The sequence below is a fragment of the Lissotriton helveticus genome, chromosome 5_1, assembly GCF_964261635.1.
Source record: "Lissotriton helveticus chromosome 5_1, aLisHel1.1, whole genome shotgun sequence".
Taxonomy (NCBI): domain Eukaryota; kingdom Metazoa; phylum Chordata; class Amphibia; order Caudata; family Salamandridae; genus Lissotriton; species Lissotriton helveticus.
In genome coordinates this window covers 1,201,903,187-1,201,929,536 of record NC_136065.1, presented here as the reverse complement: position 1 = coordinate 1,201,929,536, position 26,350 = coordinate 1,201,903,187, and the positions used below count along the sequence as shown (strand labels likewise).

Sequence of the window (26,350 nt, the reverse complement as noted above, 5' to 3'; positions counted from 1 at the left end):
GCCGTACCAAGTAGTGGAAACAATTGGTAACACCAGTTACAGACTACAGATGACCTCTAGGAAAAGGCAGGTGTACCACATAAACATGCTGAAAAAATGGCTGGGGAAACCCCCTACTGAAATACACCTAGTTGAAGGGGAGAAGAACCAGAGCTACACCACAATCCCACACCTAGTCATCAACGAAGATCTGAGACAAGAAGAAAAACAGGAGTTGATGGAAGTCCTGATGAAACAGGAACAAGTATTTTCCGACCTTCCGGGAAAAACCACCATGGCAGAACACCGAATAGACACCGTTCCAGGGAAGACCATAAAACTCCGCCCCTACCGGATCCCGGAGGCCAGGCGACAGGACATACGACGCGAGGTGGCCGACATGTTGAAACTCGGCGTGGTTCGCCCTTCCCACAGTAACTGGTCTAGTCCGATTGTTCTGATACCTAAACCCGACGGTACAAGAAGATTTTGTATGGACTTCCGCGCCCTGAACGACATATCTAAGTTCGACGCTTATCCCATCCCGAGGATTGATGAACTAATTGAGAAACTAGGCGAAGCTAAATTCATCAGCACTATAGACCTTACAAAAGGGTACTGGCAGGTCCCTCTACGGGAGGAGGACCGCCATAAAACCGCGTTTTCGACCGCTGAGGGACATTACGAGTTTACGGTTCTACCGTTTGGCCTACACGGAGCACCCGCCACATTTCAGAGGCTAATGAACAATGTGTTACAAGATCTGACAGCCTTTACGTCCGCTTATCTGGACGACATCGTGGTGTTCAGCCCTGACTGGAAGACGCACCTGGTGCATTTAAGACGAGTGTTGGAGACCCTCGACCAAGCAGGATTGCGGATAAACGCCAAGAAATCGAGAATGGCCTTTCACAAAGTGAAATACCTGGGGTACGTGCTGGGTCATGGTCTTATCGAGCCCCAAACCGAAAAAGTGAGGGCCATATCAGAGACTCCCTTTCCCACCACAAAAAAAGAACTGCGTGCGTTTTTGGGGCTAATTGGATACTACAGGCGTTTTATACCAAGGTTTGCACAGGTAGCAGCCCCCCTCACGGATGCCCTTCAGACAAAGGTCAAACAGGCCGCGTTGTCAACCCCCACTCCGGACATATTAGACGCTTTTTTTGAGCTAAAGAGAAGGATCACCTCAACACCGATTCTCAACTCGCCGGACTTCACGCGTCCATTTGCATTGCACACTGATGCGTCTGATTTCGGAATCGGCGCTGTACTATCACAGGAAGGCTGTGATGGGATGGACCATCCAGTCCTGTTCATCAGCAGAAAATTGTTTCCTCGTGAACTCAAATATGCCACGGTAGAAAAGGAGTTCCTGGCTATTCGCTGGGCCGTTGAGAAACTGGCCTATTACCTAGAGGGCAGGGCCTTCTCGCTCTACACGGACCACGCGCCTCTTACGTGGATGGCCCGTAACAAGTCCACCAACGCCAGGGTCATGCGCTGGTTTTTAGCTTTACAGCCTTTTTCCTTCAGGGTGTGCCACAAACGGGGGGTGGATAACACGGGGGCCGATTACCTGTCCCGACACCCACTTCCCGATCGGAAGTGTCCAGGGGGGGAGGTGTGTAACCGGGTCCCCCATGCGCGCCCCGCAGTAGGGCGCGACCTGACCATATGTGACCCCCCCCTCTTCTCTCCGCAGCCCACGCAGTCCTCGGATTGGACCAGCCATGATACCTACAGCTGCGACGAAGAAGACGTCTGGCCCTTTAACCAGAACGAAGGTGAATCGGAGGAGGAGGAGCCAAGCAGTTCGATAAAAGGAGAATACGCCCAACACCAGGTGTGTTTGTACACCGGAGAAGCGGTCAGTGAGGAGAAGAGCGGAGTGGCGGGAAGCAGCGAGGATGAGCGGAGCAGCGGAAGACGAGAGAGCAGAGAAGAGGAGCGGAGGAGCGGAAGACGAGGCGACGGGAAGACAGAGTGGAGCAACAGCAACAGGTGGCTCAGCGAAACCAGCATAGCGGAAGAAGAGGAAAGCCCGACCCTAGACTGGAGCAGAGAGCCGGACGTTGGGAGCACCCCGGAGACCACACCACAGACGGGAGGACCCGACGGGAGAGCCGAGGACGAACAGGAAACGCCTGGAGGCCAACACCACGATCCGCCCAGCCGTACGCCAGGAGGGGTACGGCTTGCAGAGGTGCGTAACCGCTTCCTGGGGTGGTTTAGAAAGAGAACCAGACGCTTAACTTAAAGGGGGAGAAGCCTGAGGGTCGGGTCCCGGGTTGCCTTCACAAGCACTACCCCTCCCTAGAGCATTAAAATCACGTCCCCGACTGGTATCACGTCCCTGGGTGTTTTTCCTCACAGCCCCCTTCCTTGAGCCAACATTGACGTACCTGTACCGTAATACTGATACCCGCCTCTCTTCTGTTTCCCCCTTTTCGGTGTCGGCGAGGGTGGACAGCACGGAGCCTCCAGAGCCCCACAGAAGGAGGAGCCCCTTCCGGAGGAAAGAGGAGGGAGTACTCCGGAAGACCCGCCGAGAGAGGAGTAGATCTCCCCGACGAGGAGCAGTCCGCAAAACTTGTACTGATTCACTGTTTGATCAAATAAACACCGGTATAACTAAGACTCGACTCCTGCCCTTTCCTGGTCCCGCTGTTACACATACATTTGTGACAATGTGCTCCAAAATACACCTGCGAACATCAGCTGCGTCCCCCACATTCTCCTGCAACATGGGTGTGGCTCACTTGTGACACTTACATTTTTGCGATTTCTGTGACGTTAGTGACATAGCACTGACTGCCAGCACCCCTGCTTTGGACATTGTTCCAGCAGCGTGAGTCTGAATGAAGGAGTTTGCAGTGAGAGGGAGAATGGACTAAGAGTAACAAAAGAGATGTGTAGAGTCTTTTAAAAATCCCAAAGCATCAGCCGTTCACATCAGCCTTAGCATCTCTGCATTGGCGACCAGTGCATAAAAGACTCCAAGTTAAGACCCTTTGTCTTGCTCGCCTAACTATGCATGTGAAGGGCCCGCCGCTGATACAACGATTGCTGAGTTCCTGCAGGTAAGAGAGGTGGGGCAGTGGGGCCAGGTGGGGGGAATTTCGAAAGACGACGACGAAGGAAAATTAAATAAATAATATAGTTTTAGGAAACACTTGAAGACCTTGCTTTTCTAATTAGTCTAACCGATGTGCATTGAATTTTGCGGCTGAGGTGTTCCTAGCGCCGGGAGGCCCGTTGGGCATCCAAGCGCTTTACAAATCTTATGGAATGGAATATTCTAGCCTCCAGATCTGGAGTGCTTTGAATGGGCAGGTTTTGTCAGGTAATGAGTACATGTCCTGTCCCACCTCCCTGTTATAGTTTGAAAGGCAGAGTACCAGCAGCTTTCAGTAGAAATCAAATGCTTTTGATTGGCGAATAGTAGCACTTCTCAGCAGCAAATAGATATTCTTTGATAGTGAGTGTTTGCATACTTATATTCCTATTTCTAACACAGTCTCAGTGAGGGGCATAGAGTTCCCCCCCCTCCCCCCCCCCCCGTCATGGTGCCGTCCAAGGAAGCAGTACAGGTGCCGGAATGGGAGTGAACAGAGGGGTAGGATAGACCTCTTTTGAGAGTGACCGTTGCATACTGTGAGAGGGGCATGATGGACACCTGTCACTTATGGCGTGAGTGGGATAGTATGGATTAGCCCTAATTATAGGGATTCGGTGAAGCACTCTGCGAACATTTGATGTATGCGGCATTCTAGGAATAATAATAATTTTTAAACCCATATAAATAGTTCTGCATGACAGAATGTTCAAGGTCATGTCATCAGGTCAAGCAAGAACACACATGGTGGTAACAAGTAATATCGACTGACTCGGCCTTTGAACAGCAGGCAGGCTTGTTACCCAAGTCACTGGTACACTTTTTGTCGACTTCGGGTGGCTTTTAAAGACAGTTGTCAATCCTGCAGGGATTACAATTTGAACTGTGCATGAGACAAAATCTCCGCAGCAGGCGCTCTACCCACCCAGCTGAGCTATCTATCTAGTGGGGGTGTGACGCTATTAGTCATGCAGAGGCACACGTGCTCGACAGGCTGCCACTCTCGCCTCCCGGCCGCGGCTCTGCTGTTGTTGATTCCGTGATTGAGCTGTGATGTTTTATTCCGCAGCGCACAATCCCTTGAACATGCCTCGCGCTGCCTGGCGGCAGCCAATGGTTTATCTTCGGCGTCCTGGCGCTGTGAGGGGCGGGGCCGTGCAGGACCACCCTGCCCCGCCAGGGCTCCTCTAGGGAGATACTTTGGCGGCTCCGTGTCACTGCCCGGAATCCGCTGCCTGTGATGGGGACCAGCCGAGCTCAGGTGTGAGACTACCCGACCAGCCGGTCACTCCAGGTGTGAGACTCCCCGACCAGCCGGGTTTTCCAGGTGTGACCGCAGGGCGCTCTGCAGGTAAGCGGGCTTCTAGGCGTTCTGCATTGCATTTGCTTTTCATCTACATATGTTCCAATGTTTATGGGGAGACCATGTGGCAGTTCAGTGATCTAGACAACCATTAATCAGCTTGTAAAACACTGGTATCCGTGACTCGATATTTTGTTTTCTTTTTAAGGTCAATAAAATAAGTGCCATTGAGCTGGGGAGTAGATAAAAAAAAAAACGATTATTGAAGTCTTTGATGACAATTCAGCTTGTGAATTATAGAAACATTCCTTTTTGTAACATTTTTAATGTTTGTTTCACAAATTAACTTTTGGTGTCTTTAAGTGTGCATGCATGACGTGTGAGGGCCTTCATATAGGTATTAATTGCATTTATAGAGCGAGGACCACAGTGGGATTACCATGAAGCACATAGAAAATATATCATCCTCGTTGTCAGACAGAGTAGTGAACTGGGTACTTGCTGTAAATGCAATTGCATTTATATAGCGCTTACTACCCCTGATGAGTCGTCAAAATGCTGTTTTACCAGTAGCACGCTACTCCAGAACCCAAAAAGGATTAGTGGTGATTTAGTATGGGGAGATATTAAATTAATTTCAGCGGTGGACATGTGATTTTGTTATTAGGATTTGAAAAGGATAGTGGAGGGGTAGAAGAGGGAAGGGTTTGCATTTATATAGCGGTTGCTACCCCTGATGAGGTGTCAAAGTGCTTTTTTGCAGGTAGCACGCTACTCCAGAACCCAAACCGAATTAGTGGTGAATTAGTATAGGGAAATATGAAATTAATTTGAGCGGTGGACATGTTAGTCTGTTAATTGGATGGAAAAGGATAGTGGAGGGATGGAAGAGGGAAGGGTCTAGAAAGCATTGGTTTCTTTTTTGGAGCTCCTAGCAGTCGGATGAGGTATGGGATGAGTAAAAGGGAATGTGGAGGGGGGGGGGAAGAGTCAGAGGGAAAGGTATAAAAAGGCTTGTTTGGAAAATCTGAATAGCAAAAGAGGTATGAGATGAAGGAAGGAGGGGGAGAGGAAGGGAGAGTCTAGTAAGGGTTATTTTTTGGATCATAGTAGTAGAATGGAGTTTGGGATGAGTCAGAGAGTGGAGGTAGAGGATATGTTGAGAGAGGTATAGGGTGAGAAATTGGGTAGTGCATTGGAGATGCCAAATTAGAAGTAAAGTAATAAATATAAAGATACATAAGTACATGGAAAGTGTATATGTAAAAGGAAGGTAATATATGTAAATTTAAGTTGTATTTCAAAAACTCGGACTTTAAAGTGTTGCTGTACTTTAAGCTAATTTATTTGTTTTTTAAAATATTTGTTTGTTGAAAATTCAATAGTGAAGCAATTGGCAATAAATAGTTATGATAAAAGATGTACTTATTTATGCAGTCACCTATAGACATGTTAAACATAGATAATATTTCCATAAGTAATATGTACAATTATCAAGGAGAACTAACAAATATATTTATATATTTATATACATAATTATTATATATGTTTATACAAAGCAATGCACATATGTAGGTAAACATCTATAGTCCAAATAAAATGCTTATATGCAGAGGGATATGCTGCATATATCTGTTTGAGTATGCTATGTATGTGGGGAGGAGCCAACTCTTGAGTTGGCTTCTGAAGGTAAGATAGTTATCCGTGGATCTTATGTTTAGGGGTAAAGAGTTCCATAGTTTGGCTGCTTGAACAGAGAAGGATGTGCCACATATGTTGTTTTTTCTTGTATCGTGGGTTTTTGAGGAGAGGTGCCAAACTAGAGCAGAGGTTCCTTTGTTGAATGTATTTGGTGATTTTATTCCTGATGAAGGGAGTTCCTGTTCCTTGTATTGCTTTGTCGGTGATACAAATCAGCTTGAATGTGGATCTTGACCTGAAAAGGGTTTTTTAGGAAATTCAGATATCAAGGGCGCACTGCCTCAGTTTTACGTTACAGTGTGTAATGTGGATGGTTAATGTGTAGTGCGTGAAGAGCAGGCGGAAAAACACCCTTAACCGTCTAAAATAGTCAGAAGACTAAACACATTTACAAGGCTATGCTCTCGCAACTACAATAAAGTATCACAGAAACAGTACAATGACTAATGAGAATCAAAGAACAGAAGCAGATTCTTTGGTGTGTTCCTAGTCACAGCAAGATGATGGTTTATTTTCTCCAGACTTGAAGAATATCACAAAAAGCCGACACGTGTTTCGTCGTGTACAGTTGAGTCAACACGACTCTTCAGGGCTTAGAGCTCAACTCAAACGTATGGGTTGAAGGTTAGTCTGGACTTCGTGTTCGTGTTCTATATAGGTAGATAGGAGAGAGACACTAGTTTTTCAGAATCAGTTTGTGACTGATTAGGAAGCGTATGTCCAAAAGAGTCACGTGCAAAAAGCACTTTTTTCTTATATTCTGCCTTATTGGTTAGAAGAAAATCTTCGAGTGTTAGCACTCTGAATACTGGTGTGTATCAGGCGGTAGCCGGGAGGGGATCCATCTGTTGAGATGCTCGCAGGGAACGGGTGCGTTTCCTCTGTGGCGGTGCGCCGTGGTATGGTATCCCTCCTCCTTTGGTTCCCGGTCGTCGTCTCTCGTGTACGAACTCGCGTTCCCTGCGAGCATCTCAACAGATGGATCCCCTCCCGGCTACCGCCTGATACACACCAGTATTCAGAGTGCTAACACTCGAAGATTTTCTTCTAACCAATAAGGCAGAAAATAAGAAAAAAGTGCTTTTTGCACGTGACTCTTTTGGACATACGCTTCCTAATCAGTCACAAACTGATTCTGAAAAACTAGTGTCTCTCTCCTATCTACCTATATAGAACACAAACACGAAGTCCAGACTAACCTTCAACCCATACGTTTGAGTTGAGCTCTAAGCCCTGAAGAGTCGTGTTGACTCAACTGTACACGACGAAACACGTGTCGGCTTTTTGTGATATTCTTCAAGTCTGGAGAAAATAAACCATCATCTTGCTGTGACTAGGAACACACCAAAGAATCTGCTTCTGTTCTTTGATTCTCATTAGTCATTGTACTGTTTCTGTGATACTTTATTGTAGTTGCGAGAGCATAGCCTTGTAATTGAATGTGGATCTTCTGGCAGCCTGTAACCAGCCTTTAAGGTAGGGGAGATTTGGGCTTGTGGGCTTATATGTACGAGTGGTCTGGCAGCAGATTTTGGAATCCATTGTAGTCTTTTCATTGATGTTAAAGATTATCTGTGGTAGAGGCTATTGCAGGAGGAGCAGTGGGTTGGTGGGGCAGGGTGGGGCTGAGACTCAACAGACGACGACAAGGAAAAATGAATTGTTTATTTAATTTCCTTTCATTGTCATCTGCCGAGTCCCCCCACCCCGCCCCACTGCTCCTACCTGCACGGGTGCTCCTGGGCTACTGGCATAATCAAGTTTAGACAGAACAAAAGAGAGAGAAGACTGGACCTTGTGTGGAAATCCCAGTTGGAGGAAGATCCGTTGCAGAGGTTTTATAATAACAATGCTTGATCTTGTTAGTTTGTCCACTTGGGAATTCATTTATAGCTTGTAGTCCATAGTAATTCCGAGGTTTCTTACTTCCTTAGATACTTTAGGCGTAGTTCCCAGATCTTCAGGCCAGGCGGCGAGTGGGTCATAATTTTTCCAATCGCCACACATGAGTATTTATGTTGTGGAAGCATTCAATTTGAGATGGCTCCATGTCATCCACTGATTCATGGCTCTGAGACATCTGAATATTTGTGAGTTTCCAATGTCTTTGCAGCTTTGCAGTATAAGGAGTATTTGTGTGACATCTGAATAGTTATACCATGTGACGCAAATTGATTGATCAGTGCCGGTAAAGACTTCATACAAATGTTGAAAAGCATGGGTGAGATGATAGAGCCTTCAGGCACCCCTACCTTTGCGAAGAATGGAAAAAGGGGGGTATGGATGACATCTGTTCTGTCGTGAAGGTAGGATGTCATCCAGTCGAGAGCAGTTGCCTCTATGCTGACTTAGTAGAGTCTTTGTATTGGAGTGTCATGGTCAACTATATCAAAGGCAGCTAAGAGGTCCAAGAGAAGTAGTGCAGAAACCAGGTTCTGGTCAACTTTGTTCTTAAGGTCATCCCAGGTGGCAATGAGGGCATAATCTGTGCCTCTTTCTGGATGGAATTCTGTCTGGAACTCTGAAAGTATGGAATTATCTTTATTGAATTGTGACATCTGGGCGAATGCAGCTCTTCATATTAGTTTGCACAAGAAAGATCCATTTGTAATTGGCCTGTAGTTGTTTGTGGTTAAGCGGTTCCAGGTTTGTTTTCTTTAGTAATGGGCGTATGTATTACTTTTTTAACTCTTCTGAAAATATTCCGGTAGTTATGGAATTGTTGATGATTCTTCTTAGTGGTGTGGCAGCAGAGGAAGTTAGAAGAATTTTCTTGAACATTTGTGGTGGAAATGAGTGAGAAGGGCTGCTTTCTTTGAACAGGTCCATAAATTAATTGTGTGATATTTGTTGGAAGGAATGGTCAGGCTGGGGTTGCATACTCTTGGGGTGTTTTTTTGGAAAAGGGTCTGTGCTTTTGGTGTTTCTTTGTTTTAAATGGGAGTCCAAGGTAACTGCTTTGGTCGTGTAATGAATTGACAGTTTGTCAGTGAATTTTTGAGTAATGGGCTGAGCTCCTTTTAGGCAATTAGGTTTACGAAATTTAGTGAGAATTTTATAGAATTTTTTATTTGCAGTAATCATTTTGAATTTTGTTTGAATAGTATTTTTTTGTAGCTTTTTTGATCGCTGACATGTATAATTTGTTGTTATTTGTAGGTGAAGTTTGCCTTGATTGTTTTCTGTATTTGAGCCAGGTATATTGCGGCTTTCTAATTTACTGTTTTATCTCTGTATTTATCCAAGGTGCCTTTTTGCTTTTGTTCTGTTGTGTGGTTCTTAGTGGTATTTGGATATCAAAAGCTTCCTATAGCCACTCATATAGTTTTTGAACGCAATGTATTGTGTCTAAATCTGTACTGGATGTTAGTTGTGCTTCTAAGTGTTCAACGTTGAGTTTGTCCACTGTCAATAGGTGGCTGCATGTGAGGTGGTTTTAGGTGGATGCTTTGTGTTGTTTCACACTGGAAAGAAAATAAATTGTGGTCTGACCAGGTGACTGTAATCACTGTTTGAAAGGTAACCAGTTCTGTATTTGAAAAAATGACATCTAGGATGTGTCCAGCAATGTGTGTGGGTTTGTGGACGATCTGATGTAGGTTCAGTGTATCTAGGGCAGGGATGACTGTTTTTCGATGTGGCAACTTGGGTTTGTCAAATCAAATGGTTAGGTCACCCAGAATGCATAGGTTGGAGTGTAGTGTTATAAGGTTTGTAACTGTGTCTAGAAGTGTGTCTGGGAATGTTGCATTGTTAGTTGGAGGTCTGTAAAGGAGCAGGAAGTTACAGGAGGAAGAGGGCGTAGGCTTGCATCTGCTGAAGAGGGCCTCACAACCTTGTACGGAGACGTTGTCAGCTTTAGTTATATTTAATGTTTGTTTGTTTTGCATATACGATTTTGTGTGAAAGTTTGATAGCCTAGAGTAATGGTTTCATGCAGCACTGGAGCCATTTAATCTCCCAACCATGATTCAGTTATGAAGAGTAAGTCAGGTTGTGTGTCAGTGAGAAGGTTGTAGATGTGATGCTTGTTTTTTTAGAGTGATCAGGCATATATTAGTAGGCAGTTTAGCGAATGTGTTTAGGTGATGGCATGACTTTGTTTTGTAGAAGAGAGAGAGAGCAGTATTTTGTGGGTTGGTAGCAGGTTTGTCCTTAGTGGTGGTATTAGCAGCAGTGTATCAAATCTGTATCGTATTCCTTATACAGCAGGCTAAGAAGACATTTTGATTGGTCGCCATGTGTAGGTGACGGAGATGGTGTTTTAGAGTGAGTTGGTGAGCTGTGTTGGTTTTGTAGAGTAGCCATGTTGTGCAGTAGATATGGAGATGAGGAACTAAGAAGAGTGGCATGTTGCTTTTTTTGTTTGCGTCTGTTTAGGGTGGACGGTGTGTGAGTTAAGGGTGGTGGTATAGCATGTGGTTCATGTTGTAAGGTTCTAAATTGTTCAATGGATGAGAGGCAGTTAAAAGAGAGTTTCTGTGTTGCTGTATATCTGTTAGATGTGGGGGGAAGAGAGAAAACTTGGCTCTGGAGTTGGTTTGGAGTGTATATTTTTTGTGTAGTCGGGAAGGTGGGTGTGGACGTATGTTTCTAGTTTATGATAGAAAGTATTATATGGTGTTGTGTGTGTGTGAAATTTTGTTGTGCTGGTGTGTGTGTTATGTTTTGTTTTTGAGGGTTAGTGAGAGAAGGTGATGATGTATTTGTTTTCTGTGGAGAATTTGAAAGTAAAGTATTGTTGGTGAGTGGAAGCTGCAAGGTAAAGGGGGTATTGATGTGTTTTGGAAAAGAGTGCATGTGGTGCGTGAGAGGAGATGAACAATAGTAAAGAGTGTTTGTGTTAGATTTGATTGCAAAAAGAGGAAATATGTGTGGTGCATTGGATGGTAAGGGTTGTATGCTTGTGTTTTTGTGGTAAAAAGAAGAGGAGGGTGTTGGTGGATAAAAAGATGGTAGGCTGGGTTGGTGACAGAAGGGGGTCTGTTAGGAGTAATTAGAGCAGGGAGTGTGCGTCTGGATGGGATATACTTAAGTATGGTTTGGGTTGTGTTAGTGATGAGGTGATTAGTTATTGGAATATGTAGAGTGGTGTTTTGTGTATGTGTAATGATGCCATTGTGTGGTGGTTGGGGAGAACGGTGTAAAGGTGTGGGTTGCGAAGTTTTGTAGTGGGTGTTGAGACATTGAAAAGTGTATAGGGTTTGTTAGTAGTAAATGAGTAGAGTACATTTGCTTGAGTGTGTTACTCTGGTAGTGGATGTGGATGGGGTAGGGTGGGTGCTGGTGTAGGAGAAAATGAGCAGCATATCTGGCCCTAGGCCCAAACAGGCAACTGCCCTTGTCCTCTTCGCCCTTAGCCTTGATGCCCACGCTGAGACGCCCGAACCCTGACCTTAAATAGCACTAGGGATCAGGTGACCCCTTTGGCCAATGGGAAACCTAGCCCTAATCCTAACCAATTACACCACTAGCCCAAAGCTCTAGGACCTATAGGAGACTAGGCCCTTCCAGCCAATTACAGCCCTAGTCCTAACACCCAATCAGAAACCAAACCCTAAGCCCTATGTCCAATAGAAACCCTAGCCCCAGGAACTAATCTAAATCCCTAAATGTATCGACAATCAGAACATTTACCCTAAGCCCTAAGTCCAAAAGAATCACTAACCCAGGCACCAATCAGAACCATAGACCTATCAGCCAATCAGAACACTAACCCTAAGCACAAAAAAACCCACCAGACAGCAGCCAATCAGAGCCCTGATGTAATGTGCAATAGCAGCTTTTATAAGTGACGTGTGACCTCGAGCTCAGGATGCTTGGCAGGGGGCTGGGAGCTGCTCCTCAATTCAGAATCTCCTTGGAGACAGAGAGGTTCAATCCACACTCTGGAGTTCAGCAGATAAGGGCGTAAACTAGGCCTCTTACAAAACTGGTTTTCCCACATTTAAAAAACCCACTCTCTTACCCAAAAATTAGTGCTACATACACTTTCCAAACATAGTTTAAACACTAAGAGCAGAATACTACAGTCTCAATCAATCAATCAATCATAGCATTTGTATAGCGCGCTACTCACCTGGAACGGTCTCAAGGCGCTGGGGGGGGTAGGGGGGGGGGGGGTCTGCTACTGCTCGAAGAGCCAGGTCTTGTGTTGCTTCATGAAGGAGAGGTGGTCCTGGGTCAGCCGGAGGTGGATGGGGAGGGAGTTCCATGTCTTGGCCGCCAGATAGGAGAAGGATCTTCCTCCGGTGGTGGCTCTGCGGATGCGTGGAACTGCGGCGAGGGCGTGGCTGGCGGAGCGTAGCTGGCGGGTGGGAGTGTAGAAGGTCAGGCGGTTGTTGAGGTACCTGGGTCCCAGGTCATGGAGGGCCTTTTGTGCGTGGGTGAGGAGTCTGAACGTGATCCTAATGCTGACGGGGAGCCAGTGCAGGTCCATCAGGTGTCCGGAGATGTGGCTGTGTCGGTGGATGTCCAGTATGAGTCGTGCGAAGGCGTTCTGGATGCGTTGGAGTTTTTTCTGAAGTTTGGCTGTGGTTCCGGCGTAGAGGGTGTTTCCGTAGTCCAGTCGGCTGGTGACGAGTGCTTGGGTGACCGTCTTCCTGGTTTCGGTGGGGATCCACCGGAAGATCTTTCGGAGCATGCACAGGGTGTTGAAGCACGAAGATGAGACGGCGTTGACTTGTCTGGTCATCGAGAGGGAGGAGTCCAGGATGAAGCCCAGGTTGCGTGCGTGGTCCTTTGGTTTGGGAGCGGTGCCCAGGGCAGGGGGCCACCAGGAGTCGTCCCAGGCGGAGGGTGATGATCCTAGGATGAGGACTTCCGTCTTGTCTGAGTTCAGTTTCAGGTGGCTTTTCTTCATCCACTCGGCGACGTCTTTCATCCCTTCGTGTAGGCTGGTTCTGGCGGTAGCGGGGTCGTTTGTGAGGGAGAGGATCAGCTGGGTGTCGTCGGCGTAGGAGATGATGTTGAGGTTGTGTTGGCGTGCGATGACTGCGAGGGGGCTCATGTAGACATTGAAGAGGGTGGGGCTGAGTGATGATCCTTGTGGTACGCCGCAGATGACTTCGGAGGCCTTGGATCTGAACGGGGGGAGGCGGACTCTCTGTGTTCTTCCGGCACACTCAGCTTAGCCTTTGAGGTATAATATGTCTGTTTCTTGAAGGGGAAGTTAATCTTGCTTCACACACTTGCTGAGACACAAGGGAGCGGGGTGGATAGCTTACACACAGGTCTGAGCACAGATTAGGAGAGAAAATAGGAGGAAAAATGAAGCAGTAGAGCGCTGTGTAACCTGCAAGTTCGAAGCAAGGTCAACTCAGAATTTTACCCACACGAGGTCATTAAAATGCGTACAATCGACTTGAGTAAAATGACTGCTCGTTTCTCCTCCTTTATTTAACGTTTTGTTTTATCATAACGATATATTTCAAAACTGTTAACCAGAGCTGGACTGGAAACCCAAAGCAGCCCTGACACTTTTGTCTGACCCGCCTCCAACCCTGGTTGGGGGTGGACAATAAGTGAGCGTGAAGCACTGCTGCTTGACAATACCGGCCCCTGCAGTGCTGCTTTTGTTACTGGGGGCTGGTATTGCAGCATCACTGCAAGACCTGCCCCCAGTAATAAAACCGGCCCCTCATCACTCCAAACCAGACCAATTCCAGCTTCCTGGCAACCGTCAGATGCCTGCTACTGCCAGTCCGGCCCTGCTGGTTAGTTATACATCTGGAGACGAATGTTGTTGGAGGAAAATTAGGAAAAGGGGATTAGGATGTATTTAACATGCACATGCGCATACACACGCACACACACATCCACACACATAAACACAGACACACACATATACACATAAACACACGCACACATAAACTCACAAGCCCACACACAAGGAAGACTATTGCCAGATTTGAAAAGTGTCATTGACATTATCATCATCGTAATCATTAGATAAATTAAAATAGTAATAAAATGCTGATGTAAAATACTACCACACTACACTGCATAATAATAACAAAAATAGTAATAATAATAGGAACAATCTGCTGCAGCTGCTGGACATCGAGCAACCTCTTCAGATAGAGAAGATTAAGCTAGCAATTCCCCAGATGGCATGCAGTAAAACCCTGGGCACAGAATGATTACTTGTAGAGTACTACGTGTCTTTCGGGCTACCCTTGCTCCTCGTCTACTGGAAATATACCATAAAGTGCATCACCAGGGCGTTCTACCGAGATATCTTCACAAGGCTCTCATAGTGGTGCTTCCGAAACTTGGCAGGGAGCCCCATGAGGTGAGTGCTTATTGTCCATTTTCAATGATGAACATTGACAATAACATTCTGAATAAAGTACTGGCCAATAGATTGCTCCAGATACTTCGCTCCCTGGTTCATTCGGACCAATGTGGGTTTGTGCAACAAAGGGCAATGAACTCCAACATTCAACATGTGTGCCATACTATGGATAAAAAGGCTAGGGAGACTGACCTTTCGCTGGCAGGCAACCTGGATTTCGAAAAAGCATCTGATATACTTACTTGGTCTTATCTGCTTCAGATGTTGGAGGTGTTTGGAATGAGTCCTAACCTCTTGGGTTGGGCCAAGCTCTTGTATACCGCTCCAGTGGTGTGGGTCCGCACCTGCCATCAGATCTCACGGTCATTCTCCATAGACAGGGTATCCCGTCAAGGGTGCTCTTTATCTCTCTCTGGTGCTCTTCGTGCTCACAATGGATCTACTTGCTGTCATGCTGCATGCCGAAGGCCAACTATGAGGTATTAAGGTAGGACTGGCACACTGTTTCTTTATATGCAGACAATGTGTTAGTATATCTGGAAACTAGTCCCACTCACTACTGTCCCTCTATGACCTGCTTTATCTCTTTGGAGAGATGGCAAGCCTCAAAGTTAACTGGGGTAAGTCTTATATCTTCCTGATACACATGATTGAGCCAGAACGTAGAGAAGAGCCTGGTCAGGGCACCCCCCTTGGAGGTTTGACATTTTTTGTTACCTTGTAGTAAATGTCTACCACAACAACCGTCATCCACTAGATGGCAATCATGGTAAGGCCCTGGCCTTGATTCACCAGCCCATGCGCTTTTGGACCCGATTGCCTCTCTCGCCTATGGGCAGGGCATCGGTGGCAAAGATGCTGGTTCTTCCAAGGCACTTTATTTCTTTGCAGTTCTGCCAGTGATACTGCCTAGGTCTTTTTACAGCTCTCTGAGTGGCCTGGAGTCTGAGCTTGTGTAGGGTCCTGCTCGGAAGCAAGTCTCATGCCCCATGCTTCAGCGTCCCATGCTTGAGGAGTGATTTGGGGTTCCAGACCTGGAGCTATATTTCGTGGGAGCCCAATTGCAGGGTCCTATGGGTTGACTGGCCTGAGATGGAATGGTGGAGGGTGCCATGGTCCAAGCAGACCTGAGGGGCATAAACATGCTGGACAGGCTGTTCTCCCCTGGATGACCACCCAGAGGACTGGGTCTGCTCACTGAAGTTGCCAAGCTAATTTGGAAATGATATATGCAGCCTAGGCAGGCACCTTATGCACCACAGCTGCCCCTCTGGATCATGCCCACTTTGAAAACTATGTTGGAGGTCTATGATCCCTCTCCTTGGCAAGAAGCTGTAATAACCCAATTGGGTGATCAATACAATGACGGTGGGGGCGTGGCTTGACCGCCGAAGCAGCATGGCGGACCCCCAGTGAGCTCCGTAACTACACAGAACTCTTTGCTGATTCTGGAGCCTCAGTTGACCGCACTTTGCCCTTCCAGCGATAAGTGCTGTCATGTGAAGACAGGGCGAGTCTTCCGGTGTGCTGTGAAGGGCATTCCTGCATCCCTACGCCAACTTTTTCATCGCAGAATTTTCTCTTCAATAAAATGTGAGATGCCGCCATTTTCTACCGCGGCGCTCGCGCTTGTTTTTTCCTGCCACATTTAATGTCTTCATTGCCCTATTGAGCCTTCTACTGCGATTTTCCTCCATTATTGCCTCAATATTTGACTTCTTTTGTCTGGAACTTTACCTGCATATCAATACAGCTGATAACATGGCATTTTACGCCCGTTTTTAATTTCCTGCCTAATTGTGTATTTCATGTGGGCTATTTTCCTCTCTCAGGAGATAATGGGTGCTTCAGGTCATTATTCACGCTTGTTATGCCTATTTTAGGAGCTGTTCCTTGATTTTCTCTTCATAAAGCTACTTTCTCACCGTCTTTACAATTTTCTGGTGGCCACAAGTCCTGCTGCAGGTTATTACATATTACCTCACAGCCTCTACACCAGCATTTGCCAGGTTGTGTCCTGTTGCTTTCTCTCATTTAACTCATAAGTTCTCCTGCTTATCTCAAGTATTCATTATGGCCAATGATGTTCATTCTGCGAGATCCTCTTCCACTGGAACCGAAAAGGCATAAGAATAACCCACCCTCTCCTATCCTCTCCTCACAAAATGCTGTTTTGGACTCTATTTTGGATCAGGTACATGGTTTGTAGCCTTTTATGACCACTACTAATGAAAAGCTTGAGGAAAGATGGATTGTCATGGAAGGCAAGGTACTGGAATTGGAGCAAAGGGTTAGCGATATCCAAGATGTTTCAGAGAAAATTCCGCTACTTGAACTAGAAATTCATAAATTAAAAATTCACCCTGAGGATCTTGAAAATCGTAATCGTAGAAATAACCTGTGCCTTTATGGTCTTCCGGAAAATATTGAAGGGACTGGCCTAGTTGCATTTCCACTGAAGTTCCTTCCTGAATTGTTGGATCTTCAAGCTGCGCCATCTCCTCTCAACATTCAGAGAGCACATTCCCTGGGCCGTCTGCATCCCATGTAAAACAAGCCATGTGGAATTTTAATGCTTTTCTTGGAATTTACTGAACTTATGAATGTCTTGAGGGCACTGAGGCTTAAACGATGTCTAACTTGTTCAGGATATAACATCTTTATTTCCCAAGATATCTCTAATGCTACAAATACCCGTCGCAAAGAGTTCCTGGCTTTACGACCGCAAATGAGGCAACTCAACATCAAGTATGGAATTCTCCATCCCTGCCTTTGTAAAATCTCACATGATGGCCGATTACGTTCCTTTGATGATCTTAAGCTCCTCCTCGATACCATTTCGTTGCATGGCATGGAGACTAATGACCAATGTTCCTTTTATTTCAGGATTTTTTCATTGTTCACAAACTAACTTCTTTTTCCTTCCCAGGATTGTTAATCTATTTTCAAACATTTAGCTCGCAGAAATATTTTTCTTGTCGCTGATTATTTTTGTTCTGTTTGGGGGACTTCTTTCAGATATTATTCCCTTATGGGTGTCCGTGTTCTTCGCTGTCACCATGCTTCTCTCATCTTGCATTTCTATGTTTCTCCAGGTCTGGATTTTTTTCCTTGATCTGTCTACTTCCTTCCGTCTTGTATCTTCCTGTCTCTATCCTTCTTTCTTTCTTTCTACTTTTCTCTTCTTAACGGTTCCATTGTTCATTACATGTCCTGTCTTTTGCAATGTTTCATTTTCATCACAAAATAATTGGTGTCTTTCTTTTCCTCTTTTATTGGTCCCACAGTGTCTTATCGTCGAATATGCAGTCTTGTGTTCCTGTTCACTTCCATATTCCCTAATCTAAATACATGGTTAATGTCGTCTTGTGGAATGTACGTGGTCTAGGACATCCTGTCAAACGTCAAAAAGTATTGTCTTACTTAGCTAAACCTAATGCTCAAGTTGCTGTTATGCAGGAAACCCACTGTAATGATGTTGAATCTTTAAAACTCAAACGCGATTGGGTTAGTCAAGTTGTTTTTTCACCTGCTATTGATCGTCATGGTGGTGTTGCTATTTTATTTCACAAATCCATTCAAGCTCAAATTGTATCCTCTGATTGTGATTCTCATGGTCGATGGGGTATAGTCGACGCTACCATCAACAAAACACTAAGTACTTTTTTCAATATTTATGGTCCTGTGAAACCAGACTCTGAATTTTGGCACACTATAAAATGAAATTGATGTCTATTTCTAACCCTAATGTGGTGTTTGGCGGCTATTTTAATAATTGGTTAGATCCTTTCTCTGACAGAGTATCAAATTATATTTTTAAACCTGACAAGACACACAAATCATTCCAATCAGCCATCGCCTCTCGTTCCTTGTTAGTCTCTTGGAAAACATGTAATCCTGATGCATCTGAATTAATTTCTTTTTCTCCTGTCCATCACTCAAGATCTCGTATTGATTATATTTTAATTTCCAAGTCCCTGTTGCCTTGTCTCCAATCATCTGACATTGGTTCTATTTTTATTTCGGAACATGCTCCCGTTTCTACATGTATTGATATATCCCTATCTCTACCCAAACAAGGTCGCTGGCGTTTTAATAATTACCTTTTATCTGACAGCACTTTTATCTCAGAAGCGACCTCTTTTATTAAGGAATTTTTCGAACTCAACTATTCTTTAGAAACCTCAATACATAGCAACTGGGATGCTTTTAAGGCGTCATTCAGAGCCTTTACTATGGCTTACTCAGCTAAAAAGAAAAAATTGTTGAGCAAAGAATATACAGACACACTTAGTTTAATTAAAACTTTGGAACATAGTTACTTCTCCTCTAAATCTCCCTCTTCATTGCAAGAATTAATCAAAGTTAAACCCACATTAAACAAAATTGCCATAGTAGATGCCTGCAACGTCCTCCTTAAAATCAAATCCAAATAATATGGGGGCCAAAATAAAGCTGGGAAAATGTTAGCAAACTATTTAAAAATCAAATCTGAACGCAAAAATATTGGCCCTATCTATTTAGAAATAAACAATCAACTCCTTTCTTCCGATGTTGACATTATCAACACTTTTCAATCATATTACAATAACTTATACACAGAAACTACTAACCCAACTGAGGGAGATTTCACATATTTTTTCCAAAATATTCCCAAACCTGCTACCCCCCCCTGATATCTTTACCTCTCTTGAGGAAGATATCTCTCTCCAGGAAATCAATGCTGCTCTTAAGTCCCTGAAAAAGTCAAAAGCCCCTGGTCCCGATGGTTTTTCAGTGGAATTATTTTCCACTTTTTCTTCCTTTTTTGCTCCTAAATTACTGGAACTTTTTTCTTCCTTTCTATCCAATTGTAGAGCTTCTGGTTCTTTTTTAGAAGCCCTTATTATTGTTATTCCCAAACCAAATATAGACCCTTCCTTCTGTAAGAATTTCCGCCCTATTTCTTTAATCAATTATGACTGTAAAATTTTTGAAAAGATTTTAGCCACCAGATTGGAGAATGTCCCTTCTCTTATTAATCCGGATCAATCTGGCTTTGTCAAGGTCTGCTTAGCCTCTGATAATGCCAGAATGTTTTCTAATATACTCACTCTAAGCAAAAAATACCCTTCCCCCTTAGCAGCTCTATCATTGGATGCTGAAAAGGCTTTTGACCGGATTAATTGGGATTTTATGATACATACTTTGCAATGGTTTGGTTTTGGTCATAAGTTTATTTCATATGTTAAATTGCTATATACAGATCCGAAAGCATGTGTATTTGTTAATGGTCTCTTCTCCCCTTATTTTTGCTTGCAAAGAGGCACACGTCAGGGTTGCCCCCTTTCCCCTTTACTCTTTTTGTTATGTCTAGAACCTTTTCTCCAACGAATCAGGAATAACTCTCAGATTTCTGGTTTTAAACTAAAATCCCATCACATTAAATTATCTGCTTATGCGGATGATATTCTTATATACATGTCTGACCCTGTATCCTCTTTACCACATTTTCTACAAGAAATGTCATCATTTTCTCAAGTTTCCGGATACAAATTAAACTTTTCCAAAACGGAGATTTTACCATAAAATGATTCCTGTTATCAACATATGTTTGATTCCACCAACTTTACATGATGTCCCCAAAATTTTTTATATTTAGGGATTTGGTTTTCCTCTAATATCCGTGATACATTAGCCTATAACTTTACTGCCCTGAAACTTACAGTTACTAATTTGCTATCCTCTTGGTCTCCCTTATTTTTATCTTGGTGGGGTAGACTTGATACAATTAAAATGATGATTGTACCTCAGGTATTATTTATTTTGTCAATGTTACCTTTTAAAATTCCTAATTATTATTTTCCACAGATTAATTCTATTTGTGCTGAGTTCCTTTGGAACAATAAACGTGCTCGTATTGCACTACCCAAACTGTCTCGTCCCAAATCTGAAGGGGTGTCAGATTTCCTGATTTTAGATTGTATCACAATGCTTTTTTGATTCGCAAATGTTATGCTTTGTCTAAATTATCAGGATGTACCTAAACCTTCATGGGTTTCTGTTGAAAGTTCACTGTTAAATGATTTTTCTTTTCAGGATCTGATATTTATGACCAATTGTACTTTTATTTCTCAATATCCAATTTCGACATATTCTCATCATCTATTACACACACTTTTCTTTAAACCATTTGATGAATATCAATCTTTCCTAGCTTCCTCCTTATGGTTTAACAGATACATTAAATTTTGCCACAAATAATTTTATAACATACATTGGATGGAAAAGGGCATTTTTTATGTGTATCAACTGTTTGCCAATGATTCGATTTTGCCTTTCCATAAATTGCAAGAGAATTTTAATCTACCTGATTCATGTATTCAACAATATAATGTTCTTGTTACAAATCTTCAAAATTATCTGCAGAAGTTCAACTCTCAACCCTTTCCACTCTCATTTTCACCTGACACTCCTCTATATGATGTTTCTTCTACCATTATACCCAGTGCCTCATTCATATACAAAAACGTATCTAATGTGTCATGTCCTCGCACTAAGTCTAAAGTTGAACTTGATTGGGAACATGATTTATCCCACATAATTGTCTATTCCTCAATGGGACAAATTATGGCAGAAATTATTTAAAACCCCTAAGGCTGCACACATAACACAATCCATATATTTTATTTATAAAAGAGTTGCTATTACTCGTTATCTTCATCATATGTTTAATCCTTCAGTTTCATCTTCTTGTTGGTCATGCCTTACTGTTGAAGGTTCATTAATACATTTACTTTACCACTGTCCTTAGGTTAATTCTTTTTCGAAAAATATTTGGTCAAAATGTTTATCGATTTTTCTTATAATGTCCCTTTTAATATCCATAATGTATTTTTAGGCACTATGTCTCCAAATTTTGATCAGGTTTTCTCCAAATCTAATTAATTTGATTTGTTTATTGCAATCGCTTTTAAGGTTATATTATCTTGTTGGAAAGATAATTCTAAATTATCCTTTTTGTATTGGTGGAATCTCATTTGTGATGAACACAGAATTGCTTCAGTTTCTTATGTCTCAACTCTCTTAAAGATCAAATCTGATTTGTTATGGTTACCGTTTACTACTTATTTATCTTCAAACTTACCTCTTCCATAATCTCCTCTTTCCTATTAATTTCTTTTTTCTTCTCCTCCCTTTCTTATCCTCGTCTATCTCTTCTCCTACTTTTCTTACTCTTCCCCATCTTTCTCTTTCTCCTTTCCCTTTTTTATAATAAAAATCTTTTAATTTAGTTTTCTTATCTTTCACTTTTTTCACAGATATGTTCTATTTAATTTTCTTACTGTTCAATTTTCATTAACATTAACTGTTTTATCATGACAATTGTACAAAAGTTTATGTAATCTTCTGATATATTATTCTTATTTCCACTGTTTTTCATAGTAAGTTTTTTACTTACTTTACTGCTTGAACATACTAGTTATTTGTATTTTCTGTGGTTTCTTCATTAATAAAAATCATTTAACAAAAAAAAATACAATGATGGTGCTCTGCTATCCTTCCAGGGCCTGTAGAAAATGTATGAGCTTGGTACCGGTCTCTTTCCAGCACATAATGCACTTGTGGCAGCAATTGGGGACATATGGACACCAGGGCAGGCTGAGCCACCACTGTATTTGGGGTTGCAATGCCTCTTAACACACAGGCTCAGCTGTCGGGCGATCTCGGTACTGTACAGGGCTTTACAGGGGGAGATGCATGGACCTCTTAACTCAGAATAAACTCCAATGGGAGGATTCCCTCAACACAGAATTGACCTCCAAGCAGTGGACCATGGCTTCGGAGTGGGTGAAGCGAGTTGCTCGTCATGCCCGTCTAAAATTCACACAATTTAAATATTTGCATCAAACTTACCTCACCGCCTCCATAAAATATTTCCTGCAGTATCCCTTGAGTGCCCAGTATGTGGCAACATGGATGCTGCCTTTATACACATGGTTTGATAATGCCCTCTGCTGCTGCACACCTGGACCCAGGTTCAGCACAGGTGTCATCTGTGTTCGATGTCCAGTTGACACAGGACCAAGTCTTTTGCCTTCTAGGGATTACATGATCATTAAACGTAAATAACACTAGCAGAGTCTGGTTGATCTGGCACTGGTTGCCTTAAAGTGTTTAATTGCCATGAACTGGAAGGCCTCCCACCTGCCCTTTGTTAAGAACTAGCTACAGGTGACTCATAAATGGGCTCTAGCAGAGGCCGACGCCGTGAAACATGATTGCAAGGTGCATGGAGGAGGTGGAGCAGGCACAATGCAGGCTACTGATGTTCTCAAGTTGTTTGACAGCCTGAATTCAACACCCCCCAGTCTCTGGAACCCGCTGCTGGGGGCTAACTAGATTGCCCCACTGAGAGAACCATCCACACACACATACATGTTTTACAGACACCGTAGAAGGCGGGAGTACGCAGACGTTCTTCCCTCTCCCTTGTTCCCAAGGAGCACCCATTAGTTTACACCCCCATGTTGTGACATGCTCCTGCCACTCATGTCTCCAGTTCCCGTTAGCTGCCGCAGGCAGTGCCAGCCACGTAATTCCTCGTGATTATTGACAGTTGTTCTAATTTATGATGAATACATTGGCTACTCCTTTACAACATAAAGTGATTAAGGTTCTATCCTTTCCTTATTTCCTTTTATTTGATTCCCCACTATATCCTCCATGGCTCTGTGTGATCCGTTACCCAAACTTTAATCCACGTCGATATACTGAGATGTGTTCGTTGCTCCACTTTATGAATATGTTTAGTACTGTATCCTGTTCCATATGTGAAGATTCTTGATTAAAAATACCAATAAAGACATTTGAAAAAAGTAATGATAATAGGAACAATAATAACAATAATAATTACATTAATAAATAACATTAGTCTGATTAATATTCATTAATAACGATACAAAATACTCCCATAATCATAAAGATTAGCACAACCTAAACTGGCCTAAACAACATTAACCATCTTAACATTCAAATAATAATAATAATAATAATAATAATAATAATAACAATAACAATAACAATATTAATATTAATAATAATAATATTAATAATAATAATAATAATAATAATAATAATACCACTGAAATGGTTTACAGACACATTCATTTTAGCAAATAATAGCAAAGGGCAAGCTCTACCAATAATTCTAAGAAGATGCTCCTGTCTCTTGCAATATGTTCTAATGGAGTGTTTATTTCCTCAGATCGAAGATGGATGGTGCAGACGGAGAGATCGGGTCAGGTCAAGTCACAGTGATCCCGCCCCCGCCGGCCCCGCCCAGCTATGCAGGAAATGAGACATCGGCTGCCTTCGAGGGGTTGCAGCTCATCCAGCAGCTAAAGGCCTTCATCATCCTTCTCTATGGTGCCGTGCTGGTCGTTGGGGTCGCGGGCAACTGCCTGCTGGTCTGTGTCATTGTGCGTGTTAAAAAGTTGCACAACGTCACCAATTTCCTGATTGGCAACCTGGCCTTCTCGGACCTGCTAATGTGCTCCACCTGCATCCCTCTCACCTTGGCTTACATCTTGGAGCCACGCGGCTGGGTATTTGGCAGCACAGCCTGCTACCTGGTGCTGTTCCTGCAGCCTGTCACTGTGTCTGTCTCGATCTTCACCATGGCCGCCATTGCTGTTGACCGCTATATCGTCATCATCCACCCACTTCGACGCCGAATATCCCTCCAACTGAGTGCCTATGTCATGATGTTTATCTGGATCGTGGCCTGCTGCCTGGCTCTCCCTGCCACAGCCCACACGTACTACGTGGAACTTAAGGAGCAAGGTGTGACTCTGTGCGAGGAGTTCTGGGGCAGCCAGGAACCACTGCGGCAGACCTATGCTTTCAGCCTGCTCACACTCACCTACTTTGCCCCTCTGCTAGTCATCCTGCTGTCCTACACTAAGATCTCACTCAAGCTGAAAAACCGGGTTATGCCAGGAAGTGTCACCCAAAGCCAGGCCGATTGGGACAAGGCGCGACGCAAGCGAACCTTCAGCCTTCTGGTCACCGTAGGCCTGGTATTCGGGATCTGCTGGCTTCCTCTGCACGTTTTCAACACGCTTCGTGACGTCAATATCCACCTGATTGACAAGTACTACTTCAACCTGGTGCAGCTGCTATGCCACTGGTTCGCCATGAGCTCGGCCTGCTACAATCCCTTCATATACGCTTGGCTCCATGACAGCTTCCGAGAGGAACTAAAAAAGCTGGTGGTTTGGCAACGCAAGGTTGCGCCTTACACGCAAAGCGTCACGCTGAGTGTGGTAATCTGACACCAGGGAGGACTGCCCGACTGTCCGCTCACTTTTATGACGTAGGTGTTTGATGGACATAAACAGTGACAGGGGTATAGAACAGACTTGAAGATATCTCTGAATGCTTCCCAGTTCCTTTGGTCTGGGAAACAGAGTACTGATTTCCCCGGATCCCACAAAACCTCAGTTTCCATATCTTTGGCCACAAACGAGAACAGCCAATGATGACTTTTTGTATGTTCTGCATTGGAATAAAGGCCTCTTTTGTATTCTGTGAGTGTGCTAAGGAGTGGTGCAAGTTTTTCATTTCTACGGTGGTTGGGGGCTGAGGGGGTGGAGTGGGTGGTGAATCCAACCAGTGAGCAGGGGCACCTGAGCTGTAGTTGCAGATTACTGGTGTTGCTAAACTGAGCAATGCTGAGCAGATCCCATTACAGTCCTGTGCCCCAATTCACGTATCTGCCGCTATAAGGGTTCCAGGTAGCAACTGGTTAACATTTGAGTGAAAAACATCCTTTCTGGCAATTCACAATGCTTTCTCCAGGAGTAACCCACATTTACAATGGCAAACACTTAAGGTTTTCAAGAGGCTATATTGTGTTTCAAGAAGTCTCATTATAGAACATTATTTACTCTATTGGCACTGTATTTAATGTAATAATATATTCCAGCATTTCTGTGGAACACGTCTACCACTTTTATGGTCCTTCAGTGCTTTGGGGGGGGGGGGAGGTGCCCTTCTGGGCTCTGGTATTTTCATTGGCCAGAGTCAAGGTGATTTGGGGGTGCTGAGTTTGACTATGGAAGTTCTGGATTGCTTTGTAACAGTTCGTATTAGACAATTGGACAGATTGGTTGTGGCTGACCATCTCAAGGTTCTTTGTAGCACATTATGTGTATGGTTGTGAGTGCCAATGGAATTCGCTGTTAGTTTCCTGTCATTGGGGGTGAACAGGTGAGAAGGATGTGCTCTAAACCGATGTCATTAACTGATTATATTTCTTATTTGAGGCACTGCTGTGCCCATGTGATCACGATGTAGCTAAACGAGACTATTCAGAAATGTTTTGATGTTGATGTTGGTGAGAGAATGTAGTGATGCTGTTGAAGTGACAACTTTCAACCAATTATATGAATTTGATGCAATGTTGTGGGTATGATGGTGCCGGGGGTTGTGTCTGATGTGTTCTGTTGGTGTAAGGTGAAGTTTAATTATACTGATTATGGGTGTGTTGTTGAGGCACCGTGGCTTGGCCAAGTACATGAATCTTGTGATGTGTTGTGTGTATGATGATGCTAAGGAATTGTACCTAAAGTGTTTGGTTGGCATAGCTGACCAGGTGTGCCTTTGAGTTAGGGACACTTGGCAAGCAGTTTGGCTTTACCGCCATGCAGCTTGTTGTGAGCCTCCCAAGACATTATCAAGACTTGCAGATCAGGTGCCAATGAACTAAACAAAGCTTTGAGTAAAAAATGTGTAACTAGTCCCTTCATATGTGGAAAGGGACGATGAGATAGGGATTCGGTGCCACCACCGGCGACCAATGAGATTCACCAGCTGATGCTGTAATGGGTCTCTGTATACTTTGTGTCACATGACATTTGAATCTGGAATGTGCCATAAAGTGATGCCACAGCAAGTACGGGGTACATTT

The 26,350-nt window shown here is 43.8% G+C and overlaps 1 protein-coding gene across 1 annotated transcript; it reads left to right on the top strand.

Moving 5' to 3' along the window:
• Positions 1–4,306: 4,306 nt before the first annotated feature.
• Positions 4,307–24,902, top strand: LOC144753544 (prolactin-releasing peptide receptor-like). Its single transcript, XM_078641199.1, has 2 exons — positions 4,307–4,448; positions 23,645–24,902. The coding sequence occupies exon 2, from the start codon at positions 23,652–23,654 to the stop codon at positions 24,711–24,713; it is 1,062 nt and encodes a 353-aa protein (XP_078497325.1). The 5' UTR covers positions 4,307–4,448; positions 23,645–23,651; the 3' UTR covers positions 24,714–24,902.
• Positions 24,903–26,350: the final 1,448 nt, after the last annotated feature.